Source organism: Helianthus annuus, chromosome 14 (assembly GCF_002127325.2).
Source record: "Helianthus annuus cultivar XRQ/B chromosome 14, HanXRQr2.0-SUNRISE, whole genome shotgun sequence".
NCBI lineage: Eukaryota > Viridiplantae > Streptophyta > Magnoliopsida > Asterales > Asteraceae > Helianthus > Helianthus annuus.
Genome location: NC_035446.2, coordinates 73,095,172 through 73,121,405, shown reverse-complemented (window position 1 = coordinate 73,121,405; position 26,234 = coordinate 73,095,172). Strand labels below are relative to the sequence as shown.

Sequence of the window (26,234 nt, the reverse complement as noted above, 5' to 3'; positions counted from 1 at the left end):
AAGAAAGAGACCCAGAGCTGAGAGTTCAGAAGTCAAGAACTTCCACAAAATCTGCAGCATAGCGACAACCATAAACTACGTTGAAGACGTTGCTGATTTCAAGTATGAAGACAATTTGATGGCATCAGTCTAGGGGGAGATTGTTAGGCCCTAAAGTGTGAGACTGACGCATCAAATTAACACAACGGGTTATGGTTACGAACTGGGCTTTACCGGGTTAGTTTATATTAGGTTGTGGACCTTTATAGGTCATTTGGGCCAAGCTTTAGGCCATGTGGGCCAAGCAGGCCCAAGAGGAGCCCATGTAGGGAAGTGGGCTTGACTTAGTATATAAACAAGTTTCTAACTTGTTTTAGGGTTGGAACCTCATTGTTACAGAATTCCTAGAGAGAGCTAGAGGAAGGCGATTGTTTGTGAACACTTGTACTAGACGGTTTTGCTAGTTGATAGTAATAGAATCGTGTGCAAGTGTTTAAAGGTGATTCGTTGTGTTCTTCGTTTTGGTTCGTATTTCATATTTTTCGGTTTTCTTGAATCATCTTATGATTGGATTCCGCACTTTCACAAGATTAGGTTTGATATCATTGAAAGATCCGTTTCACGGGACTTACAATAACCTTATCTCTACCCGTATAATTAATCGGTATTTCCTTGTATTACATTACATTATTACAATTACAAATTACATTACATTACATTTACGTTACATTACAATTACAAATTACAAAGGGTTACATTTGGCGAAGGACGATGGCGGATGCATAACACGTCGGCTCTATAATATAACGATTTCTATCTCTCTCTCCAAGCAATTCTCAACAAACACCACTCTTTCAACCCACCAGATCCTGCTCCTTTCCTTTCCTTGCATGCAATCACCAAATTCACCTCAATTTCAATCCAATTCCTTCACAATCTCAATCCACATCTCTTATTTTACATCAATCCAATCCCAATCACTCATCAAACCAACAAAACCCTCTGTTTCCTCCATCTAGGGTTTGAGCCAATCGCATAACAACACAGATCAGCATCAGAACCAATGGATTCGAGCAGGAGAGCGGTGGAATCCTACTGGAGATCGGTGATGATCGACGCAGCGACTTCTGATGAGGATAAAGTTACGCCTGTGTACAAATTGGAAGAGATTTGTGAGCTTTTACGGTCGTCTCATGTCTCTGTTGTTAAAGAAATTTGTGAATTTGTGTTTAAACGCCTGCAGCATAAGTCTCCTATTGTTAAGCAAAAGGTATTGTTATTACTGATTGATTTGATTAAGTTAGATTAGATCTGAAGTTGTTGTGGAACTGGAATTGGTTACTTAGGTTAGTTTTTGTGGTTGTTAGATGACTTATTTGTGGTGTGTTTAAGAGCATGTGATTGTTTTGAGTTTGAATTTGGATGTTATTTAGTCTAATTACTGGAGTTAGGTAGGGGATCAGTTTATAGAATTTGAGATCCTTAACATCTCCTAGCTTTGAAATAAGACCTATGTTGTCAAAAGCCCAAGGCGCGCTCAAGACGGAGGCCAGAGCCTAGGTGCTTATAAAGCGAGGGCTTTGTTAAGCTAGGTGCATAGCTAAAATACCATTTTTAGGGGTTTTCGAGCCGAGGGTCTCTCTGGAAGCAGCCTCTCTATCCCTATGGATAGAGGCAAGGTCTGTCTACATCCCACCCTCCCCAAACCCTATAAGTAGCTTTGCTATTTGTGGGATTTTACTGGGTATGATAGGGGTTTTTGACATGTTTTGGGCTTGTTTAGGGCTAGTTTAGGCTGTTTTATGTTGATTCCAGCTTTATTTAGGGGCTTTTATTTAACCATCTTTGGCCGGAATTTGACAAGAAATGCCCTGATTCCCTGAAGCTGCGCCTGAGAGCATGAAAGTTTGCCTTTCAGAGTGCATCGCATTTGGTGCGCTGGGCTGCGCCTAGGGGGCTTTTGACAGCATAGAATAGAACACAAAGTTTTGAACTTTTGATGAATTGGAACAATCAAATCTCATCCTTTACATTAGCTCTCTTTGTGTCCCACTAAAGAGTCTACAAATCCTACATAATAAATAAACGTAGCCTGCATAATCCCACTCATAGCAGAGCTATTGGTAGGGGGTAGGTCTAAGTGAGTGTGATGTGGCAAACCTTGCCTCTCTGTCGAAGAAGAGAGGTTGTTACAGCTGAGATCCCCTGCTCCAAAAATCTTTTTTTCTAGGTGAACAATATGTCTTTTATAATTGCAATTTGCAAATAAAGTGGACTTTAGTTTGGCAGCATTTGTTCGAACTTTACAGTGTAAATAAGATGAGTTGATCATTTAATTGAATTTTGAAGTTTAATTAGTAACTGTACTGTGAAGACTAAAGAATAAACTGATGTAGAAGATGTAGATGAGATAGCGAGAACCAAAAAAATCTATTTGTACTTCTTGTTAAAAGAAATTGGTTTTGTACAGCTAAGTTTTTGTGATTTGTATATGTAGGCTTTAAGAGTGATTAAGTATGCTGTGGGGAAGTCTGGTGTGGAATTTAGGAGGGAAATGCAAAGGAACTCGGTGGCTGTTCGGCAACTAGTTCACTATAAAGGACAACCGGATCCGTTAAAGGGTGATGCACTTAATAAGTCCGTTAGGGAAACTGCACAGGAGGCTTTAACAGCTATTTTTGCTGGTGAAGACAACAGTAAACCGCCACAAACCGAAGGTCTTGCACGGCGGATAGAAGGTTTCGGTAATACCAATTATAACATGCCACCGTCTGAGGATAAGAAGTCGTTTCTTAGTGAAGTGGTTGGCATTGGAAGCGCGACAATTAAGCTCGGTTTGAATAGCATAGCACAAGCTCAAACCCCTAAAAACGACACGGGAACTTACAGGAGCCCGAATTTGCGAAGATCATTGACTAATGAAACTAGTTACAATGATAACAATCGGTTATCAACAAATGCTTCCGGACCATGGAGTCAGGATAATAAAATAAGTCAAACGTATAATGACAATGGGAATGCAAGCTCAAGTTATTCACAGGAAAAGAGCCGTGAAGAGAGGTTATTAGAGACCATTGTTACATCTGGTGGTGTTCGTCTTCAACCAACTCGGGATGCCATTCAGGTGTTTCTTTCGGAGGCCACAAAGTTGAATGCTTTAGCTTTAAGTCGCGCGTTAGAAGTCAAGCTCCAGTCGCACATGTGGCAGGTATACGTACTCTTGAATCTATTTTATATGTTTCTAAAATCTTCTAAATTCATAAAATATAGAGTAAAATGCCATTTTCGTCCTTGAGGTTTGGCCAGTTTTGCGACTTTCGTTCAAAGGTTTGTTTTTCCGCATCTGGATCCAAGGTTTGAAATCTTGCCATATTTATCCGGCTCGTTAACTTCATCCATTTTTCTCCGTTAAGTCGGGGGTATTTTCATCTTTTTTTTAACCTAAAGAGCAATTCGGTCTTTTTCACTATATGTAAAAGCATTTAGTGTAATGTACGAGTATTCAAAATACCCTTACTAAATAAAAAAGGCGAAAATACCCGACTTAACAGAGAAAAATGGATGGAGTTAACGAGCCGGATGAAAATGGCAAGATTTCAAACCTTTCGGATCCAGATGTGGAAAAACAAACCTCTGGACAAAAGTTGCAAAATTGGTCAAACCTCAGGGACGAAAATGGCATTTTATTCTAAAATTTAACATGCCAAAGATCACTAATTTTGATGCCTTTTTTGCAAGTCATTATGTATGTCTTCTCAAATGAATTACAGCAGTAGAATTTAGTGTTTCACATTGTAATCCCTACGTACCCACATCGTTTTTCTATTCAACGTTTTTCAGGTTCGTGTGAAAGCTTTGTGTGTGCTTGAGGCACTCTTGAGGAAGAAAGAAGATGAACATTTTTCTACCGTCACCTCTTACTTTACGGAAAATATAGATGTAGTCGTAAAATGCTCGGAGTCTCCCCAAGCCTCTTTGAGGGAAAAGGCAAATAAGGTATGCTACCAGCAGTTCTAATCATGTTGCATTTAGTACAACCTTCTTCTCTAGATTAAATGCTTCCAAATTAACCACTCAAAGTTATGCCAAAACATGTTGCATTTTAAAAAATATAGAATTGCTTGTTTTTTGTCTTTCTGCATTTAGTACAGAAAATAGCATACTTTTCTGGATTTGCTTGTTATTTAGTACAGAAAATAGCATAAAGTAAAATGTTATTTTCGTCCCCGAGGTTTGGCTAGATTTGCGACTTTCGTCCAAAGGTTCCAAAAGGTTTTAAATCTTGTCATTTTCATCCGCTCGTTAACTCCTTCCATTTTTTCTCCGTTAAGTCAGAGGTATTTCTGTCTTTTTTATTAACATAAAGGGCAATTTGGTCTTTTTCACTTTATGTAAAAAGAACGAACACCCCTGGGAAAACCGAATTCCCCTTTTTGTTAATAAAAAAGACGAAAATACCCCTGACTTAACGGAGAAAAATGGAAGGAGTTAACAATCCGGATGAAATGACAAGATTTCAAACCTTTTGGATCCAGATGCGGAAAAACAAACCGTTGAACGAAAGTCGCGAAACTGGCCAAACCTTAGGGTCGAAAATGGCATTTCACTCTTGCATTTAATTCACACACATAGTCACCTAAGGTCGAACATTTACTTTCATGTTCAGGTCTTGAGCCTTCTTGACGGGGACCAAAGCGGTAGCAGGATTAGTCAGCCAGATAAAAGTTCGAAGACCGAGAAAACTGTCGTTCACATGCCAGACTTGATCGACACCAATGATTCAGATGAAAATGCAAATTTTATCACAACACAGACAGATGAAAACATTGCATCTCTCTCAACACCAACCGCCACTTTCAGCAACGATTTCTTTATGGATGGTTCAAGTTCAACCAGCGACGTGCATGGGGAAACTAAAACCAGTGATGATCCCTTTGCTGATGTGGCATTTCATGGCCAGAACAGTACAGATGAACATGAAACAGCTGATATTTTTTCAGGAATGGCCACACAGGCACCAGCAGGTGGAAGTGGGCCTGAACTATTTGATATTTTCGGGTCTAACTCTGAAAATACTCAAGGCCAAGGAAATTTGAAAAATGATCTTAACGACTTGATGGCCGGTTTGTCTGTCGATGGGAATGAATCCTTACAAAAGCCGAATGGAAACTCTCAAGTGATGTTTTCGGATTCTATAACGACTTCAAGTCATCAATCGAATGATGTTTTGAATAACATATTGAAATCTCAAGCACCTGGGAATGGAATAGGCGTTAATAACCCCATGTTCTCGATGGATCCTATGACGTATAATGCTTTATCTTCGGGATTGATGTTTAATCCTGCAACGTTTACGTCACAACAAATGAATTATGGTGCCATGAGCAGCATTTTAGCTCAGCAACAGTTTTTAGCAACCATGAGTAACCTACAACAGATGGGGAACCTGCAATCCCATAATATGGGTGCAACGAATGCTTCTGGAACTCAAGTTGGGGGGTATGATTCAGCTCTTCCGGATATCTTTAATCCAACCACTGCAACTCAACCACCTAGTTCGATGATGAACAACTCAAAGAAAGAAGATACTAGAGCGTTTGATTTCATATCGGTACGCTCTTGCTCTTTAAGTTTGTGACTCTTGCTAATTAACCATCACCATGACTTCCCTTCGTTTTATATTTCTTGCATTCTCGTCTTTTGAAACAGTTCCTTTATTTTATTTTCTTGAAAAATAAGCTACTGCACGGGTTTTTTGAACCCGAGATCTTCATGTATGTTCCTATAGATTAAAGTTACCACCTTTCTAATCCAATAGAAAAGATTGAGAACTTGATCAGACCTTGCATAACCTTCAACCCATTCATTTTATTGATCAGACACATTTGACCTTTTTGTTGATGGGTCTTGCAGGATCATCTTGCAGCAGCTCGTGACCCGAGGAGGGTGAACCAATGATCGGGTGATTTTTTGTTTGTGAATGAAAAAATAAAGTTGGATCTGGAGTTTGGACACACCCATAACATTGGTTATGTTAAAAAAAAGTAGATGAATATTTACAATAATAATATATATGCAAGTGTGTATTGTCATCTGAGTTGTTAGATTTAGTACAAGAACAAGGCCCTGTTAATGTTTCTAAGTTGAGCTTGTTTTGAGGATTTGTGTCTGGACAATTCGTTCTTTCTTCTTAATATTGTTGTTGTCATAATCTAAATCTTGTCGATAAAACTGAGTTTCCTGTATAGAAAATTAATTGGAAGAACTTTTTAACTGAGCTTAGAAAGTTGAATACTAATTGAAAGAACAGTTAAAATGCGTCTTTTCACCAACTTATGTGCACATTTCATTTCACTTTAAAGCATTCGGTTTTGAACACACTATTTACAAACAAGTTCAAGGTGAGCATTTCAGTTTGAACACTTCCGGATGCTCAAAAAAGATGTACAAGATAGCGTCATTTCCCAACGGTGTATGATCATTGAAAGGAACATTTTGGGCACTATGCGTACCATGTATGGCTTCTCAAAGCTTGTTATCGTCGGCTGAAAAAACATCACAACATCCGTCATCATCATATGCGTGTCCTGTCAAAAAGATGTTTTTGTTTTGTCAAACACGTGATGTGTTAAAGTTAAACCAACCAAAGGGAACTAAAGAACCAACAAGGTATTTCATTTTTGCTGCTTGGATCATGGCCAACGACTTCTTTTTCTAGTACTCCTTGTAGGCCTCCTAGTTCCACACTCCTTGTCAAGAACGTTTTCTTGAAGCGTGTTTACAGCATCCATGATCACCGTTGTTCTTTCTTGTTTCTTCGGAAACGCGACAGTTTAGCAACTACCTTGCCGGGTTTTTTCCTTCTTGACTTCAGGTTATGAAACAACATAAAATAAGAAAAGGTTAATATATCGGAGAAGAAATGACAGTAGTTTTTATCTGTAGAATGAATGTCAGTCAATATAAAGCTAGGCAGTCAAGGCGCTGGACGCAAAGGGTGAGCCTGTAGCCTGCACTTAAAAAGCGAAGGCCCAAAATAAGCAAGGCACACAATATTAACAGGTCACGTTTAGCTGTTTTAGACATGTTTTGGACTAATTTAGACTGTTTTTGCAAATTTTTGGCCGGTTTTTTCCCAAGTTTTTTGTGCCTTTGGAGCCTTAATGGACGCATGGCACTTTAGCTGAGCGCCTGGGTGTGCGCCGACGCACCATTGGTGCCTTTGACTACTATGACATAAACAAAGTCTATAAACCCACTCACATGATCTGCAAAACCTTTGTGTTCTTCGTTGTCATCTTCAAGAAGACGTTGCAAATCCCTCACGGCTTTCTCCACTGCATAAAGTGCCCTTTTCTTGACCTATAATAAGAATGTTAGAAATTTACATCATTTAATAGCAACTTCTAGAAAGAAAAAAAAAATTGTATACCTCCAACTTGTCTTCTTTTGCCCTATGATTTTGGGGAAGAAGACGCGTATCTTCATTCAATCTGATGCACTCGGTAAAACTTTCAGGAGAAATGAAATCCAGTGTGACGTTTGTACATGACTAAACAATGACAGAAAATGCAACAAGAGACGTATATTAGCACTTAATGAAGCAAGAAACAAATGAAGAATTAGTAGAAATTTAGTTAACCTTCAAATTTCTAACTTGATGGGCACAACCGGCAGGTATAAAGACCGCGTCTCCAAGCTTCTGAACAAATGTCCATGGTTCAATTCCTGATGAAAAGTAAAAAAAAAAAAACCCATAATTAAACATGTCATATGCATTATATTTAAAAAAAGACAGCCCACATTGGACGGGTGAATAACTAACCAAACTCCTCCTTGAGCCGCTTTTTGTGGTCCATGGTTAAGTAAAATGTTTGGTCATGAATAGGATGAATAACCTGAAGCAACAGCATACAAATGAATACAGGAAACAAGTGAGAAACTTATGATTCTTTCCCTAGTTATGAAAAAATTGGTTTATTTTTCGATTTCAACGTTCATAAGATGGTCAAGAATTACACCATATCTAACGTGTCACATCAAAGAAATCAGTTTTAAAAGGGAACGGGTTAAGTGTCGGCCCATATTATTTTTAATGCACAAAACCCTCTACATAAATTTAGTTTAAAGAATTAGATAACTTTTAGAACCGAAAAAAAGAACCTTAATTTTTTGACTTGTTACCTTGTCTTACGGGGGTGCAAACTGCAAACAAGCCGAGCCTTATCGAGCCCGAGCCGAGCTTGAGCCTAAAATAAAGCTCGTTTATTTATCGAGCCCAAGCTCAAGCCTGGCATGTGAAGCTCGTCAGGCTCGTTGAGCCTTATCAAGCCTAAGTGTAATATTAGTTTTTATTAACATTTAATAACATTTACCCCTTGTTTAAAATTTTCTAGTAAACGAGCCAAGCCGAGCTTATTTAAACTTGTTTACGAGCCCAGCCCGAGCTCGAGCTTCACTTATCGAGCTCACGAGTCTATTATTTATATTATTTTTATTTAATATATTAATTAACAGATAACAAATGAGCCGAGCTCGAGCTTGAGAAACTACCAACGAGTCGAGCTCGAGCTTTGAAAACAAAGCTCGAACCTAGCCGGGCTCGGGCTTGGCTCGTTTGCACCCCTTTACTGACCCGCTCCTCTACCACACACACATTACAAGAATATTCTTTTCAACTTGAATGTTCATAAGATGCGTACAAGAATATCACTATGTGAATGTGTATCATTCAATATAGAAAACTTGACTTGTGACAACTAATTACGATTTACCTGCTGTAATGGAAGACAGTACACATGCCTAAACTCTTTAAAATGTTGTTTAAGATACAACTCCAATTTAGGAGTATCTTCCCTTCGGAATATGTCCCACAGAGCACCTCCATCTGCCACATCGAGTCCTTCTGAATCTGTAATGATGACATCGTCAAGTGCCGCCACCTTCCCACTTTCTCCAAAAAATTCCAACCGATCCTGAGCCATGTGCTTCCTTTTCAATCTATTTATGTGTTTCAGTTGATCAGGATCAAGGGTCACAGTTGCAGTATGAGTCAACACATTCACCTGTAAATCAACCGAAATTAAAACTATATATCATAAACAAGTATTATCGCTTACATTATTGAGCTAATATTATAATAGATAATAGAGTAATAAAGTACACAGATGGTCCCTGTGGTTTACCAAAGTTTTGGATTTGGTCCCTAGCTTTCCAAAAGTACACGGATGGTCCTTGTGGTTTGCACTTTGTAACGCATTTAGTCGCTAACCAACAAATCTAAAGGTTTCAACAAGGTTTTAGCAGGTCCAAGCTTGGGACTAAATGCGTCACAAATTGCAAACCACAGGGACCATCCATGTTATTTTTGGAAAAAGTTGGAGACTAAATGCGTTACAAAGTACAAACCACAAGAACCATTTGTATACTTTTGGAAAGCTAGGGACCAAATTCAAAATTTTGGTAAACCACAAGGACCATCTGTGTACTTTACTCTAAATATATATAAACAATACTTGATTTTTAACATAAAGTTAAGCCCATGTCATATCTTAGATGACCTCATAGATTAAGGTATTTTAACAGAATAATAATGTTACATTAATAATTATCTAATAATCATCATCAAATTCACATATGAAAATCTATCATACCACATCAGACATGTTGAACCGAAGTTTAGTTACAGAGTCTCCACGTCCCAACTCTTGAATAAAACCATAAGATATATGTGTTTTGGGACCCAACTCCGACATTACGTCTTTTTGACCATAAATAAAACTTGGTGGCTTAGACAGCTTTGTAGCGTAAAGATTTAAGTTCCCATCTCGAGGATGTGTATATTCTTTGAAGGGTAAACATGATATAAATTCAATAGCATGACGCTCTGATGGAGGGTAGTCAGTTAGCTTTAGGATCTCCGGCCACCCTTTATCATCATACCGGCCCTCTCTATACCATTTAAAGAAATTGCTAAAACTAATATCTACCTGCATGGCACAAAAAAAAATGTTAAATAAAATATTACATTATATTCTGTATGACTTAAATCGCCTCTATGTTAAGAAAATTTACTTGCAACATATTCACTAATTTATAATTTTTTTCGTTCTAAATTTTTACCAAAAAAAAGTTGAGTAAAATACTATTTTCGTCCCTGAGGTTTAACCAATTTTGCAACTTTCGTCCAAAGGTTTGTTTTTCCGCATCTGGGTCTAAAAGGTTTAAAATCTTGCCATTTTCATCCGGCTCGTTAACTCCATCCATTTTTCTTCACTAAGTCAAGGGTATTTTCGTCTTTTTTGTTAACTTAACACGCAATTCGGTCTTTTTAACACTTTATGTACATTATGCTAAATGCTTGTGCATGAAGTGAAAACAACCGACTTGCCCTTTAAGTCAACAAAAAAGACAGAAATAGTTAACGGAGAAAAATGGATGGAGTTGACAAGCCGGATGAAAATGGCAAGATTTCAAACCTTTTGGATCCAGATGGGGAAAAACAAACCTTTGGGTGAAAGTCGAAAAACTGGCCAAACCTCAGGGACGAAAATGGCATTTTACTAAAAAAAAACTAAAACTAAAAAAGAAACTGATAACAAAATGCTGATAACTAACCTTTACCCAATCCAAACAATTGATGGCTTTCGCATTCAGAACCTTGTCATGATTTATATTTGAAATCTGCCGAAAAGATCGCCACATAACCATGGGCTCCCAGCTCAGCCCAAGGCCCATTGCAAGAACATTACTGACCATAACAGGCTCGCCTTTCGACCAGTGACACTGAAAACGCTTTAAACCTTCAGATTCAATATCTACAGCACTCGGGCAATACAGATAATTGTCGTTTGAGTTTTCACGAGAAGATGCTTTACATAGGTGCTTGTTGCCACCATCGTTTTCATCGGTGGAATTACACATCATTGGCACACGTTCCAAGACTTTTTCGCTTTTTAACAACTCTTGCGCGTTCTCCAACAATGTCGAAACCTCGTCAAGTGACCATACGTGAATCAAGTCCAAGATTCCACGACTACAACCACCCATATCTCTTGGAGGACAACGAATGCTACCGTTTTTTAAAGGTTTCCATTCGGCTATTTTCTTAACTTTTGGTTCCGGATTTCGAGTATAACTTTTAACGGCAATATTTGTTCCTTCACCGTGCAAGTATCGTTCACCGGGATTGTCAAAATTTAAAATGACTTCTTTTTTACATCCTTGAAGTTGACCATCGCGTAATTCCCGACAACATGCCAGACAGAGGTCAAACTCACAACGTGGACACCTTCTGTGCAAATCTAATATTGTTGTTTTACAGCAGTCACTGCGTAACGGTGACAACGTCAAAAAACCGAACGGAAGTCTATCGAATACTAGTAAAATCTTCGCAATAACATACCAGTATATATGATCCCATTTGTCAACTGGTTTCTTCAATTTCACCTCTGATATAGAACATCCTTACCAACAACATAATATTATTTAATTAAAATGTAAGTCATAATATTATATAGAGTAAAATGCCATTTCGTCCCTGAGGTTTGGCCAGTTTTGCGACTTTCGTCCAAAGGTTTTTTTTTTCCGCATCTGGATCCAAAAGGTTTGAAATCTTGGCATTTTCGTCCGGCTCGTTAACTCCATCCATTTTTCTCCGTTACGTCAGGGGTATTTTTGTCAACTTAGAGGGCAATTCGGTCTTTTTCACTTTATGTTCAAGCATTTAGCATAATGTGAAAAAGACCAAATTGCCTTTAAGTTAACAAAAAGACGGAAAGACCCTTGACTTAACGGAGAAAAATGGATGGAGTTAACGAGCCGGATAAAAATGGCAAGATTTCAAACCTTTTGGATCCAGACGCGGAAAAACAAACCTTTGGGCGAAAGTCGCAAAACTGACCAAACCACAGGGACAAAAATGGCACTTTACTCTATTATTTAATTAAAAGGTAAGAAAAAAGGCAATGAAATACCTTTAATTTTAGCCTCGATCTCCATCTCCGTTATGTGTTCTTTGTTGACACACTTTAAGAAAGGAAGAAGCGTCTCTAGAATAATCTTGGAACCTTGAAACCGCTGATCTACGTTTGATCCGAAATCAACTTTCTTCTTGAGCTACAAAAACGACCAGACATTATATAGTGAACGGAAAAAAAACACCAAATGAAGCTGAGCTGGAACTAACCGAAGGATGGACATCGCGTAAGCACGGTTTACAGTTGCAGTTACGGAGACAAACAGGACAACGTTCAGCAAACATCTCTTCTGTCATGGTAGGGTACCTATATAACAGTATATAAACATAAGCTTGAAAAACAATATCAAGATGGGCTTCAAATTAGTGAACGGTTTTAAGCACAATGATGAGTATCAAACCAAGTGGTCATGCAAGGCACACAATATCGCTTAACACCACATGTCTGGCACCGAACTACACGCCCCTTGTCATTTCTCTGGCATTGATGGCACATGACTGACTCGACATAACAGAAAATACCCTGCCAAATATGTGCATTAGAGAAACATATGATTAGTTAATTCATGAACTCGAAGGGAATCAAAGAACCAATATGGCCAAGAAATATTACGTTTTCATCCTTAACCATGCGTCTGGAAGCACATCGTGGTCGCTTTTTTGGTTCCAATTTATCTGCTTTATTTCTCTCCACATCATACCCTGACTCACGTTGGCGTTTCTTCGTCTTTTTAACACTACCAACTTTCTTTCCCTCTACATTCTTGCTGTTTGGATCATGTGTCTTTCTGGAAGCCAGCTCAGCTTTCTTGTTTTGTCCATCTTCATTGAATTGGTGAATAATATTATCCCCGTTTTCACGCTCTTCGATGACATGTTCTCGTTGGTCAGTGTCTTTGGTTCCTTGGTTTTCTTGAATCTGATTCGTGTCATCATCATCAGTTTGCACTCGGTGGGTGTGATCAATAACAGGAACATTGAGGGTATTAGCTTCTTCTTGATGATTGTTTTCATCGTTGGTGAAATGAGACATTACAGCATCCATTATCTTCATCTTTTCCTGCAAACGATGGTGTTTAATCTGATGCGCATTGCGCTCTTTATAATAAATTACTAAAAAATTATTTATACATAACAAGTTATAAAAACATATTTAAACTAAAACAACTGACGTAATAGGATAAGAGTTGTGCTTTTTGGTTCAAATAAAGTATACTAAAAAAAACCATCCCAACAAACAACGCTGCGTGCATAGGAGCACATTATGCGAAATCAGCGCAACATTCTCGCATCACGTAAACGCAACGCATCAGTTGTGGCGATGCGCTCTCATCAGCGCATCACACATTATGCGCACATTTTAAAACCGAGATTAGAGAAACAAATGATGTGTTAAACCAAGCGATTAAAAGGAACCAAAGAACCAACAAGGGAAAGAATATTACATTTTTATCAACATCCTTTTGTATACATGATTCTTCATCTAACTTGCTATCTCTCGTTCCCTCTGCATTCTTCCTTTGTTCATCTTCATCAAATTGTTCAGTTAAAATCTCGCTGGTACTCCTCTTAGATCCCTCGTTCTCACACTCCTTTTCCATATTTTGTTGGTCAGAACGACTTCTTTTTCGAGAAGACAACTGAACTTTCTTATTTTGTGCATCTTGGTCAAATTGGTCATCGGATACCGTGCTAGTACTCCTTGTAAACTCCCTATTTTCACACTCCCTTTCAAGAATGTTTTCTTGGTGGTGTTGTATGTCATTTGAATCATCCGAAATGTTTATAACGTCTTGCAGTTCATCATCATCACATCCGGAAGTCTTGTACTTGGTACCTTCTTGTTCAAGATCGATTACAACAACTGATTCTTTGACCAAGTTACCATCTTTCTTTTGTTTCCTTGTTGACTTCAAGTTATAAAACATTTAAGATTTTCAAGAAAGAGTAAATCTATAAGACAAGAAAATGATCAAAGTAGTTTTTTTTTCTTTTCCTTTTTTTTTTTTTTGAAATTTATGTCGATATAAACCTACTTACATGATCTGTATAACCTTGGTGTTCTTTGTCATTTTCAAGAAGATGTTGCAAGTCCTTAACGGCTTCCTCCGCTGCAAAAAGTACCATTTCCTTGACCTACAATAACAATGTTACGAATTTATAAAGAAAAAAAGACACTCAAACCTGTTAAAAATAAAAAACAAAAAATTTCTTATCACTGGCAACAAAATGTATGCATGAGATTATCGCTCGTGGGTTCAACCGACGAACCCGAAAAAATTTAGACGAACCCGAAATCGTGTCATACATATGAACCCGAACACAACCCGAATATTCGTGGGTTGACCTGAATACGACCCGTTCAACCCGAATTTTTTTATTAGTTTATTTTTTTTCGCAAGTTAATATATTGAAATTAAAATTTTACAATAAGAAACACAAATGTGTATAAGACAATTACATTTTAGTTATAAAAGCTTATGTCAATTTCTCTTTTCAATTATAGTAAGAAATACACATCCAATTTAATTTATGACAAAAAACAATTGTAAAATATATAATATAATATAAATGGGTTAAGCGGGTCAACTTGCCAACCTGATGAGGTTGACACGAACCTGACCCGTTTAGCTAAACGGGTTCGTGGGTTCAACCTGAAACTGAACCCAAACCCGTTTAGACTAAACCCAAACCCGCGAATTTCGTGTTAGGTTCGTGTCGTGTCAGAAATTCACACCCCTAAGATTATAAAAATTTACATGGTTTTTTTAGCTCATTACTTTGTGGCAGACTTTTACACTTTTGGGTAAAAATAATTTTTTAAATGCGTTTTTGGGTTTCAAAATAAATTTGTTTCAGTACCAGATGAATATAATGTAACATCACATAATGGCTCCAACTTCTAGAAAGAAAGAAAAAAATGTATACCTCCAACTGGGCTTCTTTTTCCCTGTGATGTCGAGGAAGAATCTGCAGATCTCTCAATCGGATGCACTCGGTAAAACTTTCAGGAGAAACGAAGTCCAGTGTGACGTTTGTACAAGACTAAATAATAATAATATATATTAGAACTAATATTAACAAAATAAGAGTTGGTCGAAACTAGTTAACCTTTAAATATCTAACTTGGTGGACACAGCCAGCCGGAATAAAGACCGCGTCTCCGAGCTTTTGGACCACAGTCCATGGTTCAATTCCTGATAAGAACAAAGATATTTCATAACCAAATATATGGAAAAAAAATAAGATTTGCACTTTGAAGAAATGAAGAACTAACCAAACTCCTGTTTGAGACTCCTTTTTTGGTCCGTTGTTAAGTAAAATGTTTGGTCATGAATAGGATTAATAACCTGAAGCAACAACATACAATATGTAAGTAACTTATGATTCCATAACTATTTATGGAAAATCTGGTTCTTTTCGATTTGAACGTTCATAAGATGGGTACAAAATAACACCGCGTGTATTTGTAACGTGTCCAATCAGAGATGTTAGCTTTAAAACATACGGGTTGAAACATTCTAATCATTTAAGTCAGATGTTTAAATTATCGTTAATAAATATAAAAAAAAATAGAAAACAAAAAACTGAATCTTGAATTGGCATGTTGCCCTGCTTGAATCATTTGCTTCCTCTAATACACACACATTACAAGAACATTCTATTGAACTTGATTGTTCATAAGATGGATACAAAAATTAGGGGCTGTTTGGCAACTTTTGAATGGTTAAGTGTTGAACCAGTAGTAAGAGGTATGAACCATTAAGTGCTGAACCAGTAAGAGGTCTTAACCATTAAGAATCAGTATAATGCTTAACCGTTCAGAGGCAAATGTCTGACCAATCCAGATTAGAGGTCTTAACCATTCAAACTCAGTATAATGCTTATAACCATTCAGAGGCAAATGTCTGAACCATTCAAACATTTGCTCGCGAAACAAACAGTCCGAACCATTAAGTGCTGAACAAGTAAGAGGTCTGAACCATTAAGAGCTAAACAAACAACCCCTAACACTGTGAATTAGGGGTGCGAACGAGCCGAGCGGCTTGCGAGCTGCTCGAGATCGGCTCGAGAAAAAGCTTGAAACGAGACGAGCCTTATCAAGCCCGAGCCGAGCTTGAGCCTAAAATAAAGCTCGTTTATTTATCGAGCCTGAGCTTGAGCCTGGCATGTGAAGCTCGTCAGGCTCGCCGAGCCTTATCGAGCCTTAGTGTAATATTAGTTTTTATTAATATTTAATAACATTTACCCCTTATTTAAAGTTGTCTAGTAAACGAGCCGAGCCGAGCTTATTTAAACTTGTTTACGAGCGGAGCCCGAACCTAAAAATAAGCTTGTTTAGTAGATGAGTCTGAGCCCGAGCTTCACTTATTGAGCTCGCGAGCCTAAACAAGTCTATTATTTATATCTTTTTTTTAATATATTAATAACTAGGTTAGAACCCCGTGTAATACACGGGTTGAATAAATGTAATTTTATATACCAAATAATATAAAATATATCTTTAAAACCTCGTTTATTACACGGGTTGAATAAATGTAATTTTATATACCAAATAATAAAACAGTATATCTTTTAAAACCTCGTTTATTACATGGGTTGAATAAATGTAATTTTATATATTAAATAATAAAAAAGTTATATCATTAAGAACCCCGTGTATTGTACGGGTTGAGTAAATTTAATTTTATATATTAAATATTGAAAAAGTTACATTTTTAAGAACCTCATGTATTGTATGAGTTGAGCACATGTAATTTTATATGTCAATCAATAAAAAGTTATATCTTGTTATATCTTTATAAACCCTGTGTATTATACGGATTGAATAAATCTAATTTTATATACCACATAATAAAAAAGTTATATTTTTTAAAAACCCGGTGTATTACACGAGTTGCATAAATGCAATTTTGTATAGTAAATAATAAAAATATTATATCTTTAAAAAACCTCTTTTATTACACGGGTTGAATGAATCTAATAAAAAATTATATCTTTAAAAAACGAACGAATATACTCGATATATGATGGATGGGGTGATTGCGGTGATGGTTCTTATAAATGCCACATAAACATAGTGAATATCGTATTTGAGTTGAGAGTTGAACACAAAAATAAAAGTATAAAACCAATAAACATTGATTAATGTTTTTGTTTACCCTTTATAAACATTTTTTGAAATAAGTTCTACCCATAACTACTTTAGTTTAATAAAATAAATCAATCATTTACATTATATTAATTTATATTTAGTGTACCTCTTTTTTTAATTTCAGGATAAATAATTTTGAAATCTAATAAATATTTCAAAATATTATATTATCTCCTATACGAATTGTTAAATTTATACTAAATTTAATTTTATAATTATTTTTTAATTAATATTAATTATCTATAATTAAGTATGAGAGAAAAATTAGATGGCTCCAATGAATGACATGTGTCCCTAAATTGGTTTCTTTTATTATATAGTATAGATTAATAGATAACAAACGAGCCAAGCCCGAGCTTGAGAAGCTACCAAAGAGCCGAGCTCGAGCTCGATCTCTCATAAGTTAATCGAGCTTGAGCTCGGGCTTAGCTCGGCTTGTTTGCACCCCTTCTCTGAATGTATATCATTCAACAATGAACAATTGGCTTGTGACGAGATAATTATTTACAGTTTTACCTGTTGTAACGGAAGACAGAAGTCATGCCTAAACTCTTTGAAATGTTTTTTAAGATACAACTCCAACTTAGGAGTATCTTCTCTTCGGAATATGTCCCACAGAGCACCTCCATCTTCCACATCGAGTCCTTCTAACATCGTGGTGACATTATCAACCATTTTCTCACCTTCTCCAAAAAACTCGATCTGATCCTGAGCCATGTGCTTCTTTTTCAATCTATTTATTTCTTCTAGTTGATCGAGACCAAGGGTCACAGTTGTAGCATGAGTCAACACATTCACCTATAAATCACAAGAAATTAAAATTGTACAAACTAGTATTCTTGCTTAAAAGAGGGGGATGGTTAATCATGCATCATGTGGTGGCGTTGATAGCCAAAAGACAAGGGAGTACATGCACTAATCGGCCTTTGGGTTAATTGCAGAGTGTTATGTGCCTTACGTCCAAGGCTTGATGCAAAACTACTATCGAGCCGGGGGTCTCACTGGAAGCAGCCTCTCTATTCCTACGGGGTAGAGGTAAGGTTGTCTACATCTTACCCTCCTCAGACCCTACCTTAGCTTTGCTATTGGTGGGATTTACTGAGTATGATGATGATGATGAAGAAGTATTATTGCTTACATTATTAAACTAATATTATCATGGTTATAAAAATTGGGATTAATCAGCAATCAATGTGGTTCACCGATTAATTTTCACCTAGTCGGACCAAAAAATCAGTAATTGGTCAATATCGATCATAATATTTGAAAAATTGTACTTATTAATCCAATCCAATTTATCAGTTTAAAAAATTATATATAAAATTTCGAAAATTTTTGTATGTATCTATATAAGTTCGAAAATTTACACATAAAATTCCAATCTGATTAATCCCTAATAATCCCCATTAATCCCTAGTCAGTACCCCACCGGCCGACTAGCGCCTAGCGATTCGTACAACACTGAATATTATAATCACATATATATAGGGAGAGGGTCATGACTCATGAGAAAACCCAATCAAAACCCAATTTTTTTAATACAAACATCATTGTAATTAAGATACAACATAAAAAAAATTACAACATCAAATAAGTCATTTCTTCTCTCAAAATCACTCTTACTAGATTTTTTACACATGTGTAAATACAACAAATTTACACGTGTGTAAATGGCAGACTTACACATGTGTAAATTTTCTTTATTTACGAATTCACGTAAATTTCAACGCGTAAATTAAATTTCGAACATTGTATTTGAATAATAATGATAAGTGTAAAAAAAATTGAATTGGAATTGTTTTTGATCATGTTCTCGTGGTTTTTTCATTCGTTCTCACGGTTTTCACGATATTTAGCGTTCTCATTTAAACCTTCCCAGATAGACAGATAGATAGATAGATAGATAGATAGATAGGGGAAAGTTAACGTACAATAGCCCCTTAACGTGCGACGGTGTGGGAGTGAATTACGCATGTTCATGTTTAAAATACGTACGTTATAATACATAATTACGCACGTTATTTGCATAATTACGCAACGCTCGTTCTTTTTTCACTCGCGGACCATCGCATGTTAAGACCCTTTTGTATTTAAGACTTTCACTATATATATAATAATGTAACTTAATGGTCTAATAACGGTCATCAAATTCACATAAGAAAATCTATCATACCACATCATACATGTTGAAGTGAAGTTTAGTTACAGAGTCTCCACGTCCCAACTCTTGACCAAAACCATAAGATATATGAGTTTTGGGACCCACGTCCGGCTTCACACAATTTGTAGGTAGCTTTGTAGCAAGATTAAAGTTGCCATCGTGAGGATGCGTATACTCTTTGAAGGGTAAACATGATATACATTCATCAGCATGACGCTCCGATAGAGGCCCGTCTGTTAACTTTAGGATCTGAGGCCACCCTTTATCGTCATCTCGGCCCTCCGTATACCATTGAAAGAAACTGCTAAAATCAATATCTACCTGCATGGCACAAAAAAAAAATTATTAAATAATTTGCTTTTATTATTTTAGTATGACCGAAACAATATTAACTAGAAGGCATGCAGATAACTAACCGTTTGCCAATCCAAGCAATTGACAACTTTTGTGTTCAGAAGATTGCTATGATTGAGATCGGTAATCTGGCGAAAAGATCGACACATTACCATCGGCTCCCAACTCAGCCCAAGGCCCATTGCAAGAACGTTACTGACCATAACAGGCTCGCCTTTCGACCAGTGACACTGGAAACGCTTTAAACCTTCGGATTCAATGTCTACAGCGCTCGGGCAATACAAGTAATTGTCGTTTGAGCTTTCACGAGAAGATGCTTTACATAAGTGCTTGTTGCCACCATCATTTTCATTGGCGGAGTCACACATCTTAAGATTTTTGCTTTTTAATATCTCTTGTGCTATCTTCAACAATGACGGAACCCTGTTAAGTGGCAGTATATGCATCAACTCTAGAATTTCAAGACCACAACCACCCAAACTTCTTGGAGGACAACGAATGCTACCGTTTTTCAAAGGTTTCCATTCGGGTATTTCGTTAACCGTTGGTGAAGATTCCGAAGAATCAATCTTAACAAAAGTATCGTGTGATTCACCATGATAGTAACTTGGACCAGGATATGTAGCACTAGCTGTCACTACTTCTTCATGTCCCTGAGGTTGGAAGTTACCGTCACGTAATTCCCGACAACATGTCAAACAAAGGTCATATCCGCAATGTGGGCAGCTTCTGTGCAAGTCTAAAATTGTTGTTATACAGCAGTCACTGCACGACGGTGACATCATCAAGAAACCAAAAGAAGTTCATCGAATACGTCATACGCGTAAAATCTTCGAAATTACATACCAGTATACCAGACAATCCGGTGTGCAATCTACTTTCTTCAACTTCAACTCCAATATAGAACATCCTTCCCAACAAGATAAAATTTCAGAAAAGAGTTAAATGCCATTTTAGTCCCTGTGGTTTGGGCCATTTTGCCAGTTTAGTCCAAAGGTTTCATTTTTAACCTGTGGGTCCAAAAAGGTTTCACAGTTGCCATTTTAGTCCACTGGGTTAATTTCATCCATTTTTTCTGTTAACGAGAAGGCCAATTCGGTCATTTTAGATGGCTGAATTGCCCTTTTAGTTAACAGAATTACATACAAAATGACCAAATTGGCCTTCTCGTTAACAGAAAAAAATGGATGAAGTTAACCAAGTGGACTAAAATGGCAACTGTGAAACCTTTTTGGACCCACAAGTTAAAAATGAAACCTTTGGACTAAACTGGCAAAATGGTCCAAACCACAGGGACTAAAATGGCATTTAACTCTTCAGAAAAAGTTAACCATAAACGGTGCGAAAAAGACGATGAAATACCTTTAGTTTCAGCCTCAATCTCCATCTCCCTTATGTGCACTTCATTGATATGCTTCAAGAAAGGAAGAATCATCTGTAGTATATTCTTGGAGCATTCAACTTTCTGACCATCATTTGTTATGAATCGAGTTTTGTCGTTGACCTACAAAAACAATCAAACTTAAGAATAAAGGGTAACACACCAAATGAAGCTGAGCTGGAACTAACCTGAGAAGCATCACGTAAGCATGTGTTACAGTTGCAATTGCCACGACAAACAGGACAACGCTCGGCAAACATATCTTCCGTCATGTTAGGGTACCTATATGACAGGATATGATGTTATGAACATAACATAAGCTTAAACGATTCCATGAAAAACAACAATATGAAGCGGGGCGTCAAATTAGTGAATGGTTTTAAACACAATGATGAATATCAAACCAGGTGTTTATGCATGGCACACAATATCGTTTATGAGCACATGTCAGGCACAGAACGACACGCCCCTTGTCATTCCTCTGGCATTGATGGCACATGTTTGACTCGCGAGTGTCTTTGGTTCCTTGGTGTTCTTGAATGTGATCATTGTCATCATGATCCTTCCCCTTTTGTTGCGGTTCATCGTCGTTTTGCACTTGGTGGGTATGATCGTTAACAGGAACATTAAGGGTATTAGCTTCTTCTTGATGGTTGTTTTCATCATTGGTGGAATGGGACTTTACATCATCCATTATCATCATCTTGTCCTGCAAAAGATGGTGTTTAATCATATGTGTGCATTAGAGAAATAAATGACGGATCAAGGTTGGAGTGTAAACGAGCCAAGCCTCTCATGAGCGACTTGAGATCAGCCGCTAAGAAACTAGAATTGAGCCAAGCTTAAACGAGCTTGAGCTTCAGTTATCAAGCTCAAGCTGCTTTGCGAGCCTAACAAGCCTATTATGTAGATGTGAGTGTATATATATAACTTTTATATAATATATATAAAAATATATTTTTTAATTATTATTATTATACAGAAAATAATAGAAAGTAACTAAATAATATATTGCTTTATATATAAAAACTCTAACTAATAATATATATAAATAGGGTAGGTTCATGGGGAGAACCACCTTTATTGCGATAACTGTGAGAAACAATGTGAACACAACAAAATAAACCCACTACACCACCAAAACCCTAAAAGAACCTAACCCCCAACCCAAGCTAAATGCTAAAAACTAAACCATAAAGCTAAACCCCCAAAAATCCTAAAAAAATCTTAAAAAATCTAAAAAACACACAAAAAAAACTTAATATTTTTTTATAAAAATCGCTACTTTTAGTATCCAAAAAAAATTAAGTTTTTTTCTTTTTAAATTTTTTCTATTAACGAAAAGTAGCGATTTTTATATAAAAAAAGTATTAAAAAATATATTTTGTGTGTTTTTTAGCTATTTTTAGGCATTTTTGGTTGTGTTCACACTGGTTCTCGCGGTTCTCGCAATAAAGGGTGGTTCCTAACGGATCTTTGTCAAAGATCCGTTAGGAACCACCCTTTATTGCGAGAACCGCGAGAACCAGTGTGAACACAACCAAAAATGCCTAAAAATAGCTAAAAAACACACAAAAAACAATTTTTTTAATATTTTTTATATAAAAATCAATATTTTTAGTAGCAAAAAAAAAAATTTAAAAATTTTTTTTTTGCTAAAAAAGTAGCGATTTTAACATAAAAAATATAAAAAAAAATTTAGTTTTTTTTTTATTTTTTAGGTTTTTTGGGGGTTTAGTTTTTAGCTTGGGGGGTGGGGGGTTTAGGTTTTTGGGGGTGGGGGAGGGGGGTTTAGGTTTTTGTGGGGGGGGGGGGGGGGGGGTTAGGTTTTTTTTTTAGGTTTTTTGGGGGTTTTAGTTTTTAGCATTTAGCTTAGGGGGGGGGGGGTTAGGTTTTTTTAGTGTTTTTTTAGCTATTTTAGGTTGTGTTCACATTGGTTCTCGCGGTTCTCGCAATAAAGGTGGTTCTCGCATGAACCTTACCCTATATATATATATATATATATATACTCCTAATAAACAATCTTTTTAGTTATAAATTTTTATATTTAGGATAATTTTATCATTTATTATGTGTATTTTTACAATTACATACATGTTAAGAGTAATTTTTTCATTTTTTATATGTAACTTTTATAATTACACATATGTAAACTAGTTTTTTTACATATATGTAATTAGTTATGACACATATATATAATTTTGGCAATTAAACATATGTAAACTACTTTTAACATGTATGTAATCAAAGAAATACATATAATAGATGATAAAAAGATCCTAAACACAAAAATTTATATATAAAATGATTATTTATTAGGAGTTCTGAAAGTTCTGTAGTTATTTAGAGTTCTGAAATGAACTCAACCCTATATATATATAGGATAGGAGTTGGCCAGAAAGTCCAAATTTCCTAAAAAGTGTAAAAAGTCATAAAACACCATAATGTCAACCATAAAACACACCAAAAACCCACAAATAATATGATGAAGATTACTAAAACATCATGTATGTGGGTTTTGTGTTGTGTTTTAGATGTTAAGGCTCTGATTGTGGAATGACAAATATTATTGTGTTTTATGTTGTTTAGCATTGTGTGTTTTATATTCATGGTTCTACGATGGTGTGTTTGAAGTTTTTATGGACTATTAGAGTTTGAATATGGTGTTTTAGTAATATTCATTCTATTATTTGTGAGTTTTAGGTGTGTTTTATGCCTGAAATTATTGTGTTTTATGACTTTTTACACTTTTTAGGAAAAACACACTTTCCGTAGGATCCCCACTCTATATATATATATATATATATATATATATATATATATATGTATATAATATTTCAAGATAAATTATAACTGCAAACGAACACAAACAACGCCTTGCTCGTGTTCGTTCGTTAATGAAATAAATGTGTTCACGTACTGTTCATACACACTTACTGAACGAGATCTTTTGTCCATGTTCATTCATCAAGGAAATGGACGTGGTCGTGGTCGTTTGTTAATTTTTGGTAACACAAACGAACGTTCATGAACACAGACGAACACAAACAAGTGTTCATGAACAGAATCAAACATAAACAAACATATATTAAATTTCGTATAAAATCAACATTTTCATCACAAACATTACATAGATCCACCCTAGTGATATACAATACACCAAGGTTTAAAAGTATGGAATCGTGCCTCGAGGCGTTTTCCCTTCGCCTCACGAGGCGTAGGCCTGAGGCGGAATTAAAAACTAAATATAAAAATTATATATCTTAAAAAAAATACTAACGAATTTCATCATCACATTCATCAAAAACACACATAAAAAAGACATAAAATGTTTGAAATTGACACAAAAAGTCAAAAAACATCAAAAACAAACATCAAGCGCAGCTTTTCTTAGCCCCTCAGCCCTATGAAGCGTGCACGTACAAAATAACCCCTGGGGTGCCTCAGACTTGTTTTCTGGGCGCCTCGCCTCGACCTCGGCCATTCTTTTAAACTACACAATTCACTAACACTTAATATTTTATTAGTGGGAAACTTGAAGTATTTAAATAATATGTAAAAGTTAAAAACCCTAGTGAGCTATCGAACACAAACAAACATAAACAAACAAACATGTTACTGAACGGTCACGAACATAAATGAACAAACGCCGCCTCTGTTCATGTTCGATGATTTAACTAAATGAACAAAAAAAATGTGTTCGTTTATTTAAACGAACACAAACGAAATTCCAGCCGAACTGTCACAACTGTATGTTGAACATTCAGTTCGTTTGCACCCCTAAGTGTGTGTGTGTGTGTGTGTATTACCCGAGCTTGAAAAACTAGGAACCGAGCACAAGTTATCATAGGCTAACCAAGTAATAGGAGGAAATCAAAAGCAAAGAAACATACATTTTGATGATCATCATCATCACAGCCGGTAGCCTTGTCCCTATTAGCCTTTGCATCTTCATTAAATTGCTCAGTCACTTTGATTTCTTGTTGTTGCTGTTTATAGGCATTTTCTACTGAGTGGGTATGAACATGATCAGCAGCATGAGCAACGGTGTTATCATTACTGGTGGGTTGGGACACGATCACCAGAGTGTGGTCTTGTTTTGTTGGTGAATCAAGAGTTGTGGGGTTGATGAGTTTAGATTGGGGAGTAGAAACCCCCTCATTTCCATTTGGGGTTTGTGGGGATGGAGAAAGAGAAGCAGAGAAATTGGGGGTGTTTTTCCTGATGGTTGATAACCATTGACGACCTCGTTGTCGAGATAGTAGACGAAACCCTAAGCCGGAGGTGGAGGTGGCGTTGTCCATGAGGGTTTTTTCCGGTGCGGTGGTACAGGGGTTTCTCACTCCACTCATAGTCTAGTCCAGTCCGGCAGAACTTTGGTAAGCAGTACAACTTCAGAAAAAAGTATATTTTTTTAAACTAGGAAAATGGTCTTTTGTGAAAGGGAGAATTGCATATTATTTTCTCTATTTTTAAGACTATCTCCGATTCCGAAGGGTCCTTAGGCGTAGGGCTGTCCAAACTGCTCGATGATTACTTGAAAAATGCTCGTTTGATTGCCGCTCAATTTGTAAATAAGCCGCTCGGATCGGTTTGATTCCAAGTGAATGAGTAATGGATTCAATGATTACATGAGGGAGTTACAACAACTATATATACACACAAATAAGGACTAAATAACAAACATAAATTACAAAGAAGTATAACACTTATTTAATATCCCTCGGCAAGCTGAACGGTAGTGGACGAATATTGAGTTGATCACAAAGTTGATAAAACGATGACTTAGGTAAACTTTTGGTGAATATATCAGTCACCTGAAGCTTGGTTGGAATGTATTTAGTGGCTAACTGACCAGAGAGAACAAGTTCCTAAAGAAAGTGATAGTCAAGATCAATATGCTTCGAACGTTTGTGAGATATCGGATTTTGAGTCATGAACAGGGCACTTTGGTTGTCACATAACAAGGTAGGTCTTGAAGGTGGTAATGCCCGAAGTTCTTGTAATAAATGAGTAAGCCAAATAATTTATGCTGCCGCATGAGCCATAGCCCGGTACTCCGACTCGCAGCTTGAATGAGCAACTGTTGCTTGTTTCATAGCACACCATGAGATGAGATTTCCACCTAGAAAATGGAGTAGCCGAAGGTGGATCGTCGTGTTTCAAGGCACGGCGCCCGGTCAGCGTCAGAGTATCCAATGATCGATGGAGACTGAACCCGATTATA

At 36.6% G+C, this 26,234-nt stretch overlaps 2 protein-coding genes across 7 annotated transcripts; one reads left to right on the top strand and one right to left on the bottom strand.

Moving 5' to 3' along the window:
• Window positions 1–734: 734 nt before the first annotated feature.
• Window positions 735–6,190, top strand: LOC110908468 (protein MODIFIED TRANSPORT TO THE VACUOLE 1). The gene is made up of 5 exons (XM_022153417.2): window positions 735–1,249; window positions 2,477–3,187; window positions 3,820–3,975; window positions 4,646–5,590; window positions 5,893–6,190. Exons 1-5 carry the CDS (start codon window positions 1,043–1,045, stop codon window positions 5,935–5,937), a joined length of 2,064 nt encoding a protein of 687 aa, XP_022009109.1. The 5' UTR covers window positions 735–1,042; the 3' UTR covers window positions 5,938–6,190.
• A 99-nt stretch (window positions 6,191–6,289) lies between these two features.
• Window positions 6,290–25,430, bottom strand: LOC110908467 (lysine-specific demethylase JMJ25). Of its 6 annotated transcripts, none has more exons than XM_035982708.1 (27): window positions 24,901–25,430; window positions 21,412–21,716; window positions 21,196–21,289; window positions 20,989–21,130; window positions 20,473–20,536; window positions 19,689–20,391; window positions 19,285–19,593; window positions 17,628–17,909; window positions 15,234–15,306; window positions 15,068–15,153; window positions 14,885–15,001; window positions 13,997–14,092; window positions 13,402–13,866; window positions 12,570–13,037; window positions 12,358–12,479; window positions 12,167–12,263; window positions 11,955–12,096; window positions 11,384–11,444; window positions 10,597–11,308; window positions 9,633–9,968; window positions 8,754–9,044; window positions 7,805–7,877; window positions 7,622–7,707; window positions 7,412–7,531; window positions 7,243–7,341; window positions 6,646–6,847; window positions 6,290–6,566 (listed from the first exon to the last, which is right to left on the bottom strand). In XM_035982708.1, exons 1-26 carry the CDS (start codon window positions 25,357–25,359, stop codon window positions 6,773–6,775), a joined length of 5,877 nt encoding a protein of 1,958 aa, XP_035838601.1. In that variant the 5' UTR covers window positions 25,360–25,430; the 3' UTR covers window positions 6,290–6,566; window positions 6,646–6,772. The 6 variants fall into 6 exon arrangements, with proteins under 6 accessions (XP_035838601.1, XP_035838602.1, XP_035838604.1 ...); XM_035982709.1 differs by having other exon boundaries at window positions 6,656–6,847; XM_035982711.1 differs by having other exon boundaries at window positions 11,384–11,429.
• Between the last annotated feature and the right edge of the window lie 804 nt (window positions 25,431–26,234).